Source organism: Manacus vitellinus, unplaced genomic scaffold (genome assembly GCF_001715985.3).
Source record: "Manacus vitellinus isolate BGI_N305 unplaced genomic scaffold, ASM171598v3 scaffold_5_pilon, whole genome shotgun sequence".
Taxonomy (NCBI): Eukaryota; Metazoa; Chordata; class Aves; order Passeriformes; family Pipridae; genus Manacus; species Manacus vitellinus.
Genome location: NW_021940682.1, coordinates 19178277 through 19190166, shown reverse-complemented (window position 1 = coordinate 19190166; position 11890 = coordinate 19178277). Strand labels below are relative to the sequence as shown.

Below are 11890 nucleotides of genomic sequence, written 5' to 3'. Positions count from 1 at the left end.
AAGGGAACGGCTCTTTATTCCTTCATCTGTCACATCTTTTCTACATCTGTGAGGCCGTGGAAGCGGCTATTTTCGCCTGTTGGTGTCTTCTCGAGAAAAAAGAGGCATCTGCGTGGCGAGGGGACAAGAAATCCCCAGTCCTGCCACTAAACGGACCTCGAGAGAGCGAAAGTTTTGTTTTTCTTTGTGAGTCAGGAGACTCTTTCTTAATCTTTAGAGGGTCCTTTTTACATTAGATAAGAAAGCAAACAGTTAGAATCTCATTCTTTAAAACAGAATGATTTCTAAGAAAGTGAGGTAGCACAAACACTCACAAGCTCTGCTGCTGCTTCTCCTACGGAAGTTGGTACCTCTGACGACCAGTTAGGGATATTTCTTTCCCATACTTCCAAACCTAAAGTTTCCAGACTTTCCACACTTCTATGCATGAAGTATTGCACAGCAGATACTTTATCCACCTCAGAATGGGCTACCTTCTCTGAAAGTCTTGACTATTGTTAACATAGCAAAAGGCTCTCTAATATTAGTGGAATAATTTGGCACATGAAGACCAAAGATTAAAAGGTTTCTGTTGGACCACAGAGCTTCATGTAAGTCTTTGGCATATAGAAGCAAAACCACTCTAAATAAAGCACACAATTCTAAATCCGTAAAATCTGTTTGTATGATTCACTAACAGGTTTTCATGCTGCTAATCACACAATCCCTGGTGCAGTGATACCATGGCTGGGCAGGGCTATAGGGAGCTTGAGATTGGCCCTATTTCTGTATTGCAGAGGCAGGGGCTGATGGACCCAGGGGAGCTGGAATGGGGTCCTGGAACCTGGACAGGGTTGGGGGAGCCCAAGAGGTGCTGGGCAGGGACAGATAGGGCTGGTGGTGCCCTGACAGGCTGGTGCCTGCCCCTCTTTGGTGTAGCAGGGACTATAAAAGGCTCTCAAGGTTCTGCTTTGGCATCTCTCTAGATCCAGATAATACAGAGTAATTCTGTCCAAGGTGCATGCAAATGTTTGATTACAGTCCTAGTAGACAGAGACATGGATTTCAGTTGTAACAAAACTCTATTGCCACTTGCACTTGTCATTGACATTGGATGTAGTCACCAGATTTAGGTTCAGTATAGCTGGAAACAACATCTCCTGCCCCTCAGTTTAGTGACTCCCAACTCTTTTGTCATCAAACACATAAAAATGTGGGAATGGCTTGGCTGCCCTTTTATGGGGCCCACAGTGGCTGGCTGGATCTGGAACACCCTTTCACCTTCATTTCATTGACCCTCACAGGGAAACATCTCAAGAGATTTTGGACTAGCAGCAGCCAGCTTCAGTTGCCAAAATGTCCTTCTAGATACCAGCGTTTCCAACCCCTCCAACACAGTCACAAGATCCAAAAAGGGAAAGCAGAAAGAGCTGTTTGTTTCATCTTTCATCTCCTCTCTGGAGAAAATCTTTACCCCTAGTTTTGGTCTGGGTGACAATGTTCAAGTCTACCTGGTGGGAACTCCCATCTTTTCCCATCCCACTCTGAACCATGACACTCACATCACCAGGATGCCTTAGGCAATTTTATTTCCTCCAAGGCAGCTGGTCTTAAACTTCTGGCTGGCATGCAGCCCTTGGTGTTCACCTGCTCCCCATTGGTGCCCACCTTGGTCAAGCAGAGAATAACTGCCTTTACATGCTAGCTTTCTCTGATTAATCTAGACACTTAAGAGCTGCCTTTCAGACCTGTTTTACCTCTTGCATTCTCTGACACAGGATCTGGGGGAAAGGCTTGCAGAAGAGCACTCACTGCATTTAAGCACCTCTGCAGCCCTCATGGAAAGATCCTGCATCACTATTTTTGTTCCTCCTTTACTAACCAAGAGCTTGACTCTTCTCACTTCTCTTCTTCCATCATCAGTGACCCACAATGCCCAAATACAATCTGCAACCCTCCACTTTTGCAGAGAAGCCAGGAAAATGAGCTACCACCTCATAAAAACAGGAGCTCACAGTGCCTCAGCACAGGTGGACAAACATCCTTGAGGGAGAAGAGATTGGTCCTTCTCCTCTCTCTGTGTTTCTGGAGGGCAGGGATTGAACATGATGTTCCCTGCACTTTTCCTAGAGCACGCTGGGATGCAGAGTCTGCAAAGGAAAGGAGGAATTTGGCAGAGATGTCCAGCAGCTGATACAGCCCTGAGCTAAGAGCAAAAATAGCTGCTGGTATCACTGCACCCATGAAAACAGGGGAAATGCATGAAGCTGGGCAAGCAGGCATGTTCAGAGAAGAGCTAGTGCGTTGTTTTGTCATCTTATTTTTCAGCATATATAAGGTGTGTTATGTAAAGTGCTTAGTTTGGGGAACCCTGAATACATCCATGTCTCCTGTTCCTTTTCCACTAGACTCCTCTGCTAGTTTTCAACTGATTAACAGATTCTAAGAGGTTTTTAAAAATTACCTGCATGAAGCAATATTCTTTCCTTATTGCTTGCATCTATTCAAATGAGAATTCCTATGACAGCTGTCCCATCACTTCCATATTTATAAAAAAAAAAAAATAATTTGTCCCAGAGGCCTTACAAGAGAAGGATTCCTGTTGGCCTACTGAAACCTTTTCCAAGAAACATAAAGAAAAGAATGCTATGGCATTGAAGGCTGATTTAGTATTCATCACATCAAGTTTTTTAGAGTCAGAAGTATGATATACCATTAAAAATGGAAAGTTTAACCCACCAGTCCTGAAAAGATCCAGAACAAGGGAATTTAAAACTATAGCCTGGTCAGTAGTACACAAGCTGTGCTAGCTCACAGGTAGCCTCAAGGAGCAAGCATTCATCTGAAACTAAGTCCACCTCTATGCACCATTTGTTTCTGCCCATGAGGCAATGAGCAGACCACCAGATTCCTCCCTACCTCTGTTTCCGTGCATATCAGGTGACAACAGCTACCTCCAAAGCTCATTGAAATTGCTGCAGAACAGCAAGAGATTGTGAGTTGTCTGTAGTTTCATGTTGATAATCAGAGGCCCTGGATCCAAACTGATGTAATTTTTGAGTATACATCAGGAAATGTGTCAGCCTCCATATGCTTCCTGAAATATAAAAAGTGGAGAGAAGTAGGCAGCCTGATTACCAATGCCCACTTGCAATCTACTCTGCTAAAGAGGAAAAGACTCCTACTGAGGAAGAGATTTTAGGGAAAGAGATTACTATTTTCTAGCCTCCTTCATTACTCACTGTGAGAAGACCCATCTACAGAATGGCTGAAGAAGGAAGTGTTTCAGGTGCAATGTTTGGCCTGTACTGTGGCTAAAAGAAGAAGGATGCTGATCTCCAGACATCACTCTAAAGAGGCACGGTTTTGCTTTATGAGTGAGATGACGGAAATCACTGAGAATATGACTGGCCAAAGCACTGGTGCAGTTGTTTGTTTAGAGAAGCTTTTGTCTCAGTGAATATCAACACAAATGCAATGTGAGGGTGATGTCCACTACGTATCATCTTAATCCATGCTTTCTCTTACAGCTTGGGATGGGGTGAATAATTAAAATAGATAATTTGCAATCTTGATCTATAAATCACATCACTCCAATTGGAGCCTTTTAGTTACTATTTGTGGTCCTAGGCCTCATTGAAGCTGAGAAGCATTGCAGTAAGTTAACATGAGAGGCAGCAGAGCTACAAAACAACCTGAAAAAAGCTATCCTAATAGCTATATTAAACATGTAGTCCTGTGTAGCTTGTAAGGAGGTAAAGAGGAGATTGCCTTCCATACAAGTACCTCTTCTGCATAGACTGTGATCCCTCTGTGTGCATGAGTCAGAAGAGTGGTCATTGGTAATCTAATTCTTCCCTGGTGCAATTTAGGATTTCCCTTTCCTCAGAGCTCCAAATGTCATGAAGATCAAAGGAAATGCTGTAGTTAAGATGTTATTTTACTGTCTTCCTTGAAAATACTTCTTTTTTTGTTTCATCTTAAGCAATTTCCATCTGTCTGCAAAGCATCTTCTCAGAGTGAGAAACAAAGTAGAAGGTACAATTTCTTCTGTGTTGCCCTCAGTGACAACAGGGTTTATTTTGACTCCATTTAACCTGGGGAGATACAAACAGCTTTAATGTTTTCTATAAAATTAGTCCTAGGCCCAGCTCAGCTAGACCCAATAGCCAGGACTCTCTTTACTGCTTATATCTGGGATAGGTTAGAGAAAAACGAAAACAAAAACAAACTTATAAGGAAATACTTTTTTTTTCCCTTTTTTTTTTTTTTTTCTTCTTTCGTTTTGGCGTGGGCTGGTTTTTGGGTTTTTTTTATTACTGGACTGGTAAAAAGAGGCATTACCTGCTCTTTTTAAGGGCTGCATTTGATCAATGCTACCAGAAGAGTTTACTACACTCCCAAGCCTTTGTACCTCCAAATATCATGCAATTTTTAGAAAGTACTTTTTTAAAACTGCATGTGTTTGCAAACCACAGGTCACATAGCCATGCCCTGCCCTTATGGCTTCTGCCAGTCATGCAGGGAGTATCTGCAGGTGCAGGGAAGCACATTCTCTCACAAGTTTCCCTTCCTCCCTTCCATGTCCTGATCATTTGTTCATGAGGGTGTAGGAAGTAGGCTGAATCCACCCAGGCCAAGAGCATCTGCTGACATCCCTTCAGGGACACCGGGCAGCCAAGCACTCAGGCACAGCTCACATCCAAACATGGAGCATGGGAGAAACACTGAGCTCCTGTCCTCATCATGTCCTCGCTCTGCAGCTGGCCAGCTTCCCCTCTTCTGGAAGCACAGGTTTCCAGACCCCTGGGAGTGGGGACTTGCTCTTGCCAGATCTCCCATTAACAGATTTAGTACTGTGAAGATGACCTTAACTCCCTGATGAAACTATCACTCCTTCTTTACAAATTTCCTTTCAAAGAATTTTATATTACTGACAGCTCTTCTTTCTGAACAGATCCGGACAATGTGTAAAAAATAAGTCCTGGAGCCCTCACACCAGGCTGGGCCTTAATGTTAATGCTAAAAAAGGTACAAAAATATCTATCTGCCTTCAGTAAGGAAGCATTTCCCTTTCTCCCTCTGTCTAAGCACACTAGCAATAAGTCAAAATGTTTCTGATTATACTTCCCAGCCCTGGTGGTTACCAAGAGGAATCACTTTGCAGCCATCATATTTTAAGAATGGAAGACCTGACCTGAAAATAAAAGTCCTGCCTTGACAAAAATAGTAACAATTTGAATTTGATTTGATTTGGTTTTTGGTTTTTTTTCAGTTCAGATTCAGCCATTTAAAACTGAATCTTAGTCTCCCTAGGCTTAGAAGAAACCATTAGAACTGTGATGCAGTGATGTTATCCATAACATTCTTTCTTTGCATTCCCAAGTGCAGCTTTGTAAGCCCCTATATGTCTGGCTTGTACATGTGCTCTGCTAATACTGAGAATGTGACTGACAACTTGTCACTCACAAGAATGAGGGGGGATCACCTTCTGCACAACTCTCAGTGCAGCACTGCCAAACCCAAGGACTTTCCTTTCCCTGACGCCAAACAGCTGTCATAAAGGTAACTCTGTGAAAGGAGTACTTTAGCTGAAAACAGGCAAGAGAAGATACTTCTTTATACCATGAGTAACTGTGAACTTCTGGTCTTTCTATCCCAGGAGACAGTGGAGGAAGCTGATGTCAGCAGGGTCAAAAGGGACCAGAAAAATCCATGGGCAAGAAGGGCCCATTATCGAAGGGGACAGGCAGGGATGTACCACTGCCACCCACAGTCTTCCACAACAGCATCTCCTGCTAGCACTGCTGGACAGCAAGGGCTTGTTTAAGGGACCATCTCTGGCCCAGAGCAGCCCAAGTTTCAGTGGGACAGGATACTTGAAACTGGAACATAAACCTAACAAACCTGTGGGACATTGAACAAGGCAGGAGAGGAAAAAGAACTGCTGTCTCTAACAAGTCATGTGTTATAGAGCAGGTGCATGGAAGAGATGGACTGAACTAGCCTTTTAGGATGGCTGTTTCTTCTCCTGGCTCTAGAGGGCACTTCAGAATGTTAATAAACTGTGTGTGAACCTCTAAAGAGGGCTGAAATTAAGTGAGATGCATCCTCATCTGAAGTTCAAGGCAACAGTTTTTAACTTTTCCTGGTCTTCTTTAAGCCCTTGTGTGTCTACCATGATTCTACAGTGCCAGATGGGAGGGTTAATCAATTTAATGAATTTTGTAATTTTATTTCCATCACAATGCATTTTTTATTTGGAATATTTCCTGCCAACATTAATCCTGAAAGATTAACAATATGAAAGTAAGAATAATTAAAAAGTAAACAAACAACAACAACAGAACAGCAAACCACACACACACAAAACCAGGTCTTGCAAGTGTGTTAAAAAACTCAGAGGAGACCTGAAATATTTAAAGGACTCCAGGATTTGATCTTTCATCACAGCCCAAACCTTTCAACCTTTTGTTGACCTTCCCTCAAATGTAGTACCAGTTTCTGTACATACTGTGGCTAAACTGTCTTATAGGGAAGGAATGGAATGATGACAAGTGACTGTGACTATTCCAGGATAAGTCAAACCCCATTCATGAAATCTGTGGGATTTGAGTTGAATATTCCCAACACAAAGTCAGCATCATGGTAAAACTGGTATGGAATGAACATGCAGACCTGCAATGCAGCCATCATCTATCCAAATCACTCCATCTCCAACACCTAAACTTGATTACAAGTTCTCTTATCTAAGTTATTTTTGCATTTACAAAGGCCTATCTATTGTTATGGATGTTAGGCATCCCTTTGGTCAAAAGCTGCAAATGATGTACAGTAGAACAGTTCATTAATTCAAAGAAGCAAGAGAAGAATTAAAAGTAAAAGCTCAAATTCTATTTCAAACTCTAATTCAAATTCTAATTCTGATTTTTCTTTCATATATTTAAAAATAACTACTACAGCTCATTAAAATAGTAAAAGAAGTTAAGTTTTCTTTACAAAATTTATCTCAGACAATGTCAGTGCACTGAGATCCCATATCATCTCATTATTTTTTTTTTTTACATTTTTGGTTCACTATCAGAGCAGATACTTTTTTAGCAGATTTGAAATAGCATCACCCAGCCACTGCCCAGGTAGCTGGCAGGGAAACACATGGGAACGTGGGGTGAAGCCAGTCACTGCAGCTTTCTAGCCTTGGCCAGTGACAGGTGTAGAGACAGGATCAGGAATTTTCCACTGTGCAAATATCAGATGATGCCAAATCCAATTTTCTTGGAAAAGGTACATTTTTCTAGCCCTTCCCTCCACCACAGCTGATTAGTGAATTGTTGATTGGTACCTTCAAGTTTAGAGTTTTTCTAGGTGACCCCAAAGCTGACACTTGTTACCTCACCAAGAGCCATATCAAAGCAACTGAGAACAAGAACTCAGAAGAAAGAGATAGCAAGAATGTCTCTGTTAGAGATCAGTAACCTGAACAGCAACCTGCCACTTGTAATAGGCAAATAGAAGAGCCAGGTAAAAACTTGGTCCTGTGCTGCCTGATGGAAACACAGACACTCTCGTTTCCTAGCTAATAAATACTGTATCTATCCAGTAACCTCTTATCCCATGGCTTCCAAGACCAGTTTTGGGGATTTACACCTGAGTGTTTCCAGCCCATTTGTTTTCTCGGTGAAGACATGTTTTTGGTGGCATGCTTCCCAGCTGAGCTGCTTTTCTTTCCCGTTCAAACCAGGGTCCTGTGGGCACTGCCCAGATCCACCAGTACAAGACACAGAAGTGCCACCAAAGGCTCCCTCACCAGCAGCTCATCCTCCTGCGCCAGAGGACATCAACACTCCCTGGCAGGAGGAAGACTGCAGACCTGTATATGAAACCAGTTTGGCTAAACACTGCAAGATTCAAACTTGGCAAAGGGGAATAAGAAACCATAGACACGGGTGGTTCGTGTTCATTTGCAGGACACAGGGATCATTCTAGCCTGGCTCCCTACAGAAATGAGGGTTACAGAGCAGGGCTGTTGGTAGCTTTGTCAAGCAGTATCTTTTGAGCTTCCTAGGCAATCTCAGCCAGAATTTAACAAAGCAGCCAAAGTTTTAAAGGCACTTACTTCTTATGAGTTTTGTGACTATAAATAGTTTAGTAGGTGAGAAAAATCCAGGTTTTTTCTTTCAAGAGAAATGTTGCAATGTGAACTCCAGGCATCAAGAAGTCCACAGGAAAGAATTCACAAGAAACCAGGTTACCTAATTTCTACTTTTCACCAGCCTACTAAGTTTCTTTGCAATTCTGAAAATATGGTAATGATTCTCTATTTTCTGTAGTCCTTGAGGGAATGGGTAGTCAGACTTGCTTATTGTTATGCTGTTGCTGCCACTGCTAAGACACTGAACAGAGAAAAGTCCTCTAGCAGCACTGGTCTCAGCAGAACCTGCGTATGGCTGCTCTGACTTATTGGTCAGCTGTGCCACAGGCAAGGCTGGAGGCATATGGGCTAAGTGGGAAGTTGTGCATCAGAGAAAGTAAGTCTTATGCCATATAGCCTGCACTGAAACATATAATTAAAAGTGACAAATGGCAGCATAAGCTGGTCTGTTTAAGTCCATTGCAGAAGTTCAGTCTCCGTGTCCAAATAAATACTCGATCTCTGCAAACACTGCTGGCAGTGTTTTGACAAGGCAATTTAGGATGGTATTTTTGTTACATGAATGCTTGCTCACAAAGCAGGCACAGTCAATGCACTTGACTAATTTTCTACTTTAATGGAACTAACAAGAGGTGTTCCCATCCCACAGGTTTTTTTGTTCCCCTCACCGTGCTCTGCTCTTTGCAGCTTTCTTCAAACAAGTCCCACACACACCAATGACCAGACCCCAGAGCAGCCTGTCTCATTCTGGAATGCTTTCAAAAAATTAATTTGGATCAATTGGTAAGGTTACTAAAAGCTGAGGCAGCCCTTTTAGTTCCAGTTTGCTTGCTTTGTTTAAGTTCAGGCCTATTCAAATTTCCACTGAATCTGAATTAATATATTGCTATGAAGAGTTAAAATTTGTCTTTGTTTCATTTGAAAAATAAAATAAAATAAAATAAAAAGACAGCTTTTAGCTCCAGGATGCAGCAGTTAAGGTTGAAAGCATCAAAAATTACAAAAATCCCCTGTTAAAAAGATGGTATTTAAATGTAAATTGACTCAAATTTTCTCAATTATTTGATCAAAACAATGTTAATAAAAGAAGTGTATATTTGAAACTCCAGCTTCAAACGTTTCACATTTGCATTCAAATGTTACATTGCAGTTGCTCCAAACAGCTTCAGATCAAACACTTCTGCAATATATCCCTTCTGCTGGAGAGAAAAAGAGCATAAAGACCAGTCCTTTCTGCCAAAATCCACTGAAAGGAAAAGAGCTGAGGCAATAAAACATCCTTCCTTCCCTTTTCTGGTCACCTGCTCCCACAAAATATCCTCGTGCATTTCAAGAGGATGTGGCTAGATGGGAAAGGGTGGAGCAGAGGTACAAATTTTGGCCAGAGTTGTGAACCACCTGCTGTGCCCCTTCCACCATCAAGTCCAAGTGCTTCACAGGTCAAGAACAAAGCATCAGCAGAGGGTCTGGGTGACAGTGTACAGCAGGCAGGATGGTGAGGCTTCTACCAGCTTGCAGGACCGTGCAGTGAAGGTCAGACCTACCTTCTCAAGACCACTAGTCTTGAGATCCCTGATAAGCTAAGATTCACTCCAAGCAGGCCCCTGGGACCTACCGGTGACCCAGCACATGTGCTCACACCTAGGCAAGTGCACAAATGGCACTAAAAGCCTTTCAGTCCTTGGGAGGTGCTCACAGAAGATGCTTCTTTCCCGTCCTGCTCCCATTCCCATCTGCTCACCTTTGCTGGAGCAGGTCTCTTTAATTATCAGTGGGAGAGAAGACCAGCACTGTCACCAAAGGATTGTTTATGAGTGTCAGCAGGCACGAGAACAGATCACAAAACATTGTAGTAGGGCAACTCCCTAGGAAATAAAGTTTCTTATTATAATGCATGTTTCTTTTTTAAAATGAAGTTGATATGCGTAGCTCCTCATGTGAAATCCTTTCTTTCTGGGTATGCACCTCATTGTAGGGGTGGATTATGGGTAAACATTCTCTTTAGATGGTGAAGAAGCCCAGGATGATTCCTGTGATAAACCATACTAGGCTGAGACCAACATCTTGTCTTGAGTGAGGTGCAGATCTTTCAGTGGGCAGAAAACTCTGTGAGGGAATACTCTCAAAAAATGAATTGTCTCTTCTGCACTCTAATCAGGTCCTTGCCCACACACTGAGCATCATAGCAGTTTCTGGCAAAATTTTGCAGCTGAGTATATTGAAAAAGGAGCACTGGGAAAGGAATGAGAGGATCCAAAACTGTCATCATCTTAGGCTCATTTTTTCCTTTTTTTCATTATTTCATTTTTACCAAAACTCACTGTCCTAACAAGGACATATCTGAAGGCACAGATTATAATACAGAGGTAGTTACATGGAAAAAAAAAAAAAAAGCCATATTCTATTTGGGAATGTGTGAAGGAACACTCATGTCTATCAACTGCAAACCCTTGCCAAGGCAGATGGGCTCCAATTCAAGCATACGCTTGCTAAAACAAAGGGCAGGGCTAAAGTACAGCTTCCTTCAAAGTGTCAAACTCACCTTCCTGTTAACCTGCAGTAGGTACAAATTGTAACAGACCAATATTGCATATTTAAGCACCTTCAAAATGATGCTTTCTTTTTTCATGTCTGTGACAGGTTGAAGTCACTCTCCAATGCTATTTATTTTTTCATTCGTATCTCATCTCCTGTAGGTCCTTCCTGACAAAATACTTGACATACTGTTTCACAGTTATTTTAAGATAACCAAAAACCAAGATGCCATTGAAATTAATAATCCCAGCCTTCTCCTCTCCCTGCCTGTAGCCTCTCAGTTCTTGTCCCTTTTTAAGGTCAGCTCCAGCTATGCATCTCACAAATTCAACAGTAAATCCTCACCACTCAGTGACAGCTACATAGTTTTCAGATTAGACAGGTTAGGGGAACCCTAGGGCACAGCCAAAGGTTCCCTGTTAACAGCAGTCCTGAAAAGTAAGAATCCGCCAAGGATCAAAGTAGATGACCCACCTTCAAGCACAAATGAGATGTCGCCAGTACCACAGTCCCCCAGCACCACAGGCCCTGTGTCAATAGACACATGCCACTTTGGTCTAAGGAGGGCTGCACCACTTAGTGCCATCCAAAAAGATTTTCTTCCTGACTCCATCCAAAAATCTTTCTTTGATTAAAACCGGCCCTATGGTTAAGAAACAGAGCAAAATCACAGGGAGGTCACTCCTTTTGCAGGATGCTGCATGTTTTTGTCTTCTGAGAAGAAGAAGGGATGGGAATTTAGAGCAACAGTCTTGCTGTGGAACTGCTTCCCTTTTATGGAGTGACTGCTGTGCTCCAGCCAGTCACACACACAGTTGTCTCAAAGAGCTTGGATTTTAAAAGTACACTGGCCTTGAATGGAGTAGCTGGCTGGTTGATAGCCCCACTGGCTCTAGATGCGTGGTGGGGGGAAACTTCAGTCATCAAGCAATTGGCGGCTCCAGCACAGAGTAAAGTCAGTTGCTATTTCAGGGAGAGGAAAGGCAACAGTTCTCTGCAGGGAATGACTGCACTAGCTCAGTGCCAGGAATAGGCTGAGATTTTATTATTTTTTTTTTCCCTTACACTTCAGGAAAAGCGAACACACAATGTTCATTCGCAGGGATCGTTTCCTGAACATGATGTGTGCTCGCTGTCCTGCAGGTCACTTTCCAGTGTGTCACATCCTTCTGCACAAGGGAGAACAGGAAATGGCAAACTCCCAGTATGAGGCAAAGCATTCCT

The 11890-nt window shown here is 42.5% G+C and overlaps 2 protein-coding genes across 2 annotated transcripts in view; one reads left to right on the top strand and one right to left on the bottom strand.

Moving 5' to 3' along the window:
- The window catches only part of LOC115307838 (histone H1.11L-like), a 2454-nt gene extending 817 nt beyond the window's left edge, over positions 1-1637 (bottom strand). Inside the window, exon 1 of the mRNA XM_029963586.1 lies at positions 1627-1637. Within this exon, the coding sequence (XP_029819446.1) occupies positions 1627-1637 (11 nt within the window). The remainder of the gene's footprint in view (positions 1-1626) is intronic.
- Positions 1-7395, top strand: part of LOC103765058 (histone H2A-IV) — a 27130-nt gene extending 19735 nt beyond the window's left edge. The window contains exon 3 of the mRNA XM_029963476.1: positions 7345-7395. Within this exon, the coding sequence (XP_029819336.1) occupies positions 7345-7348 (4 nt within the window). The 3' untranslated portion in view covers positions 7349-7395. The remainder of the gene's footprint in view (positions 1-7344) is intronic.
- Positions 7396-11890: the final 4495 nt, after the last annotated feature.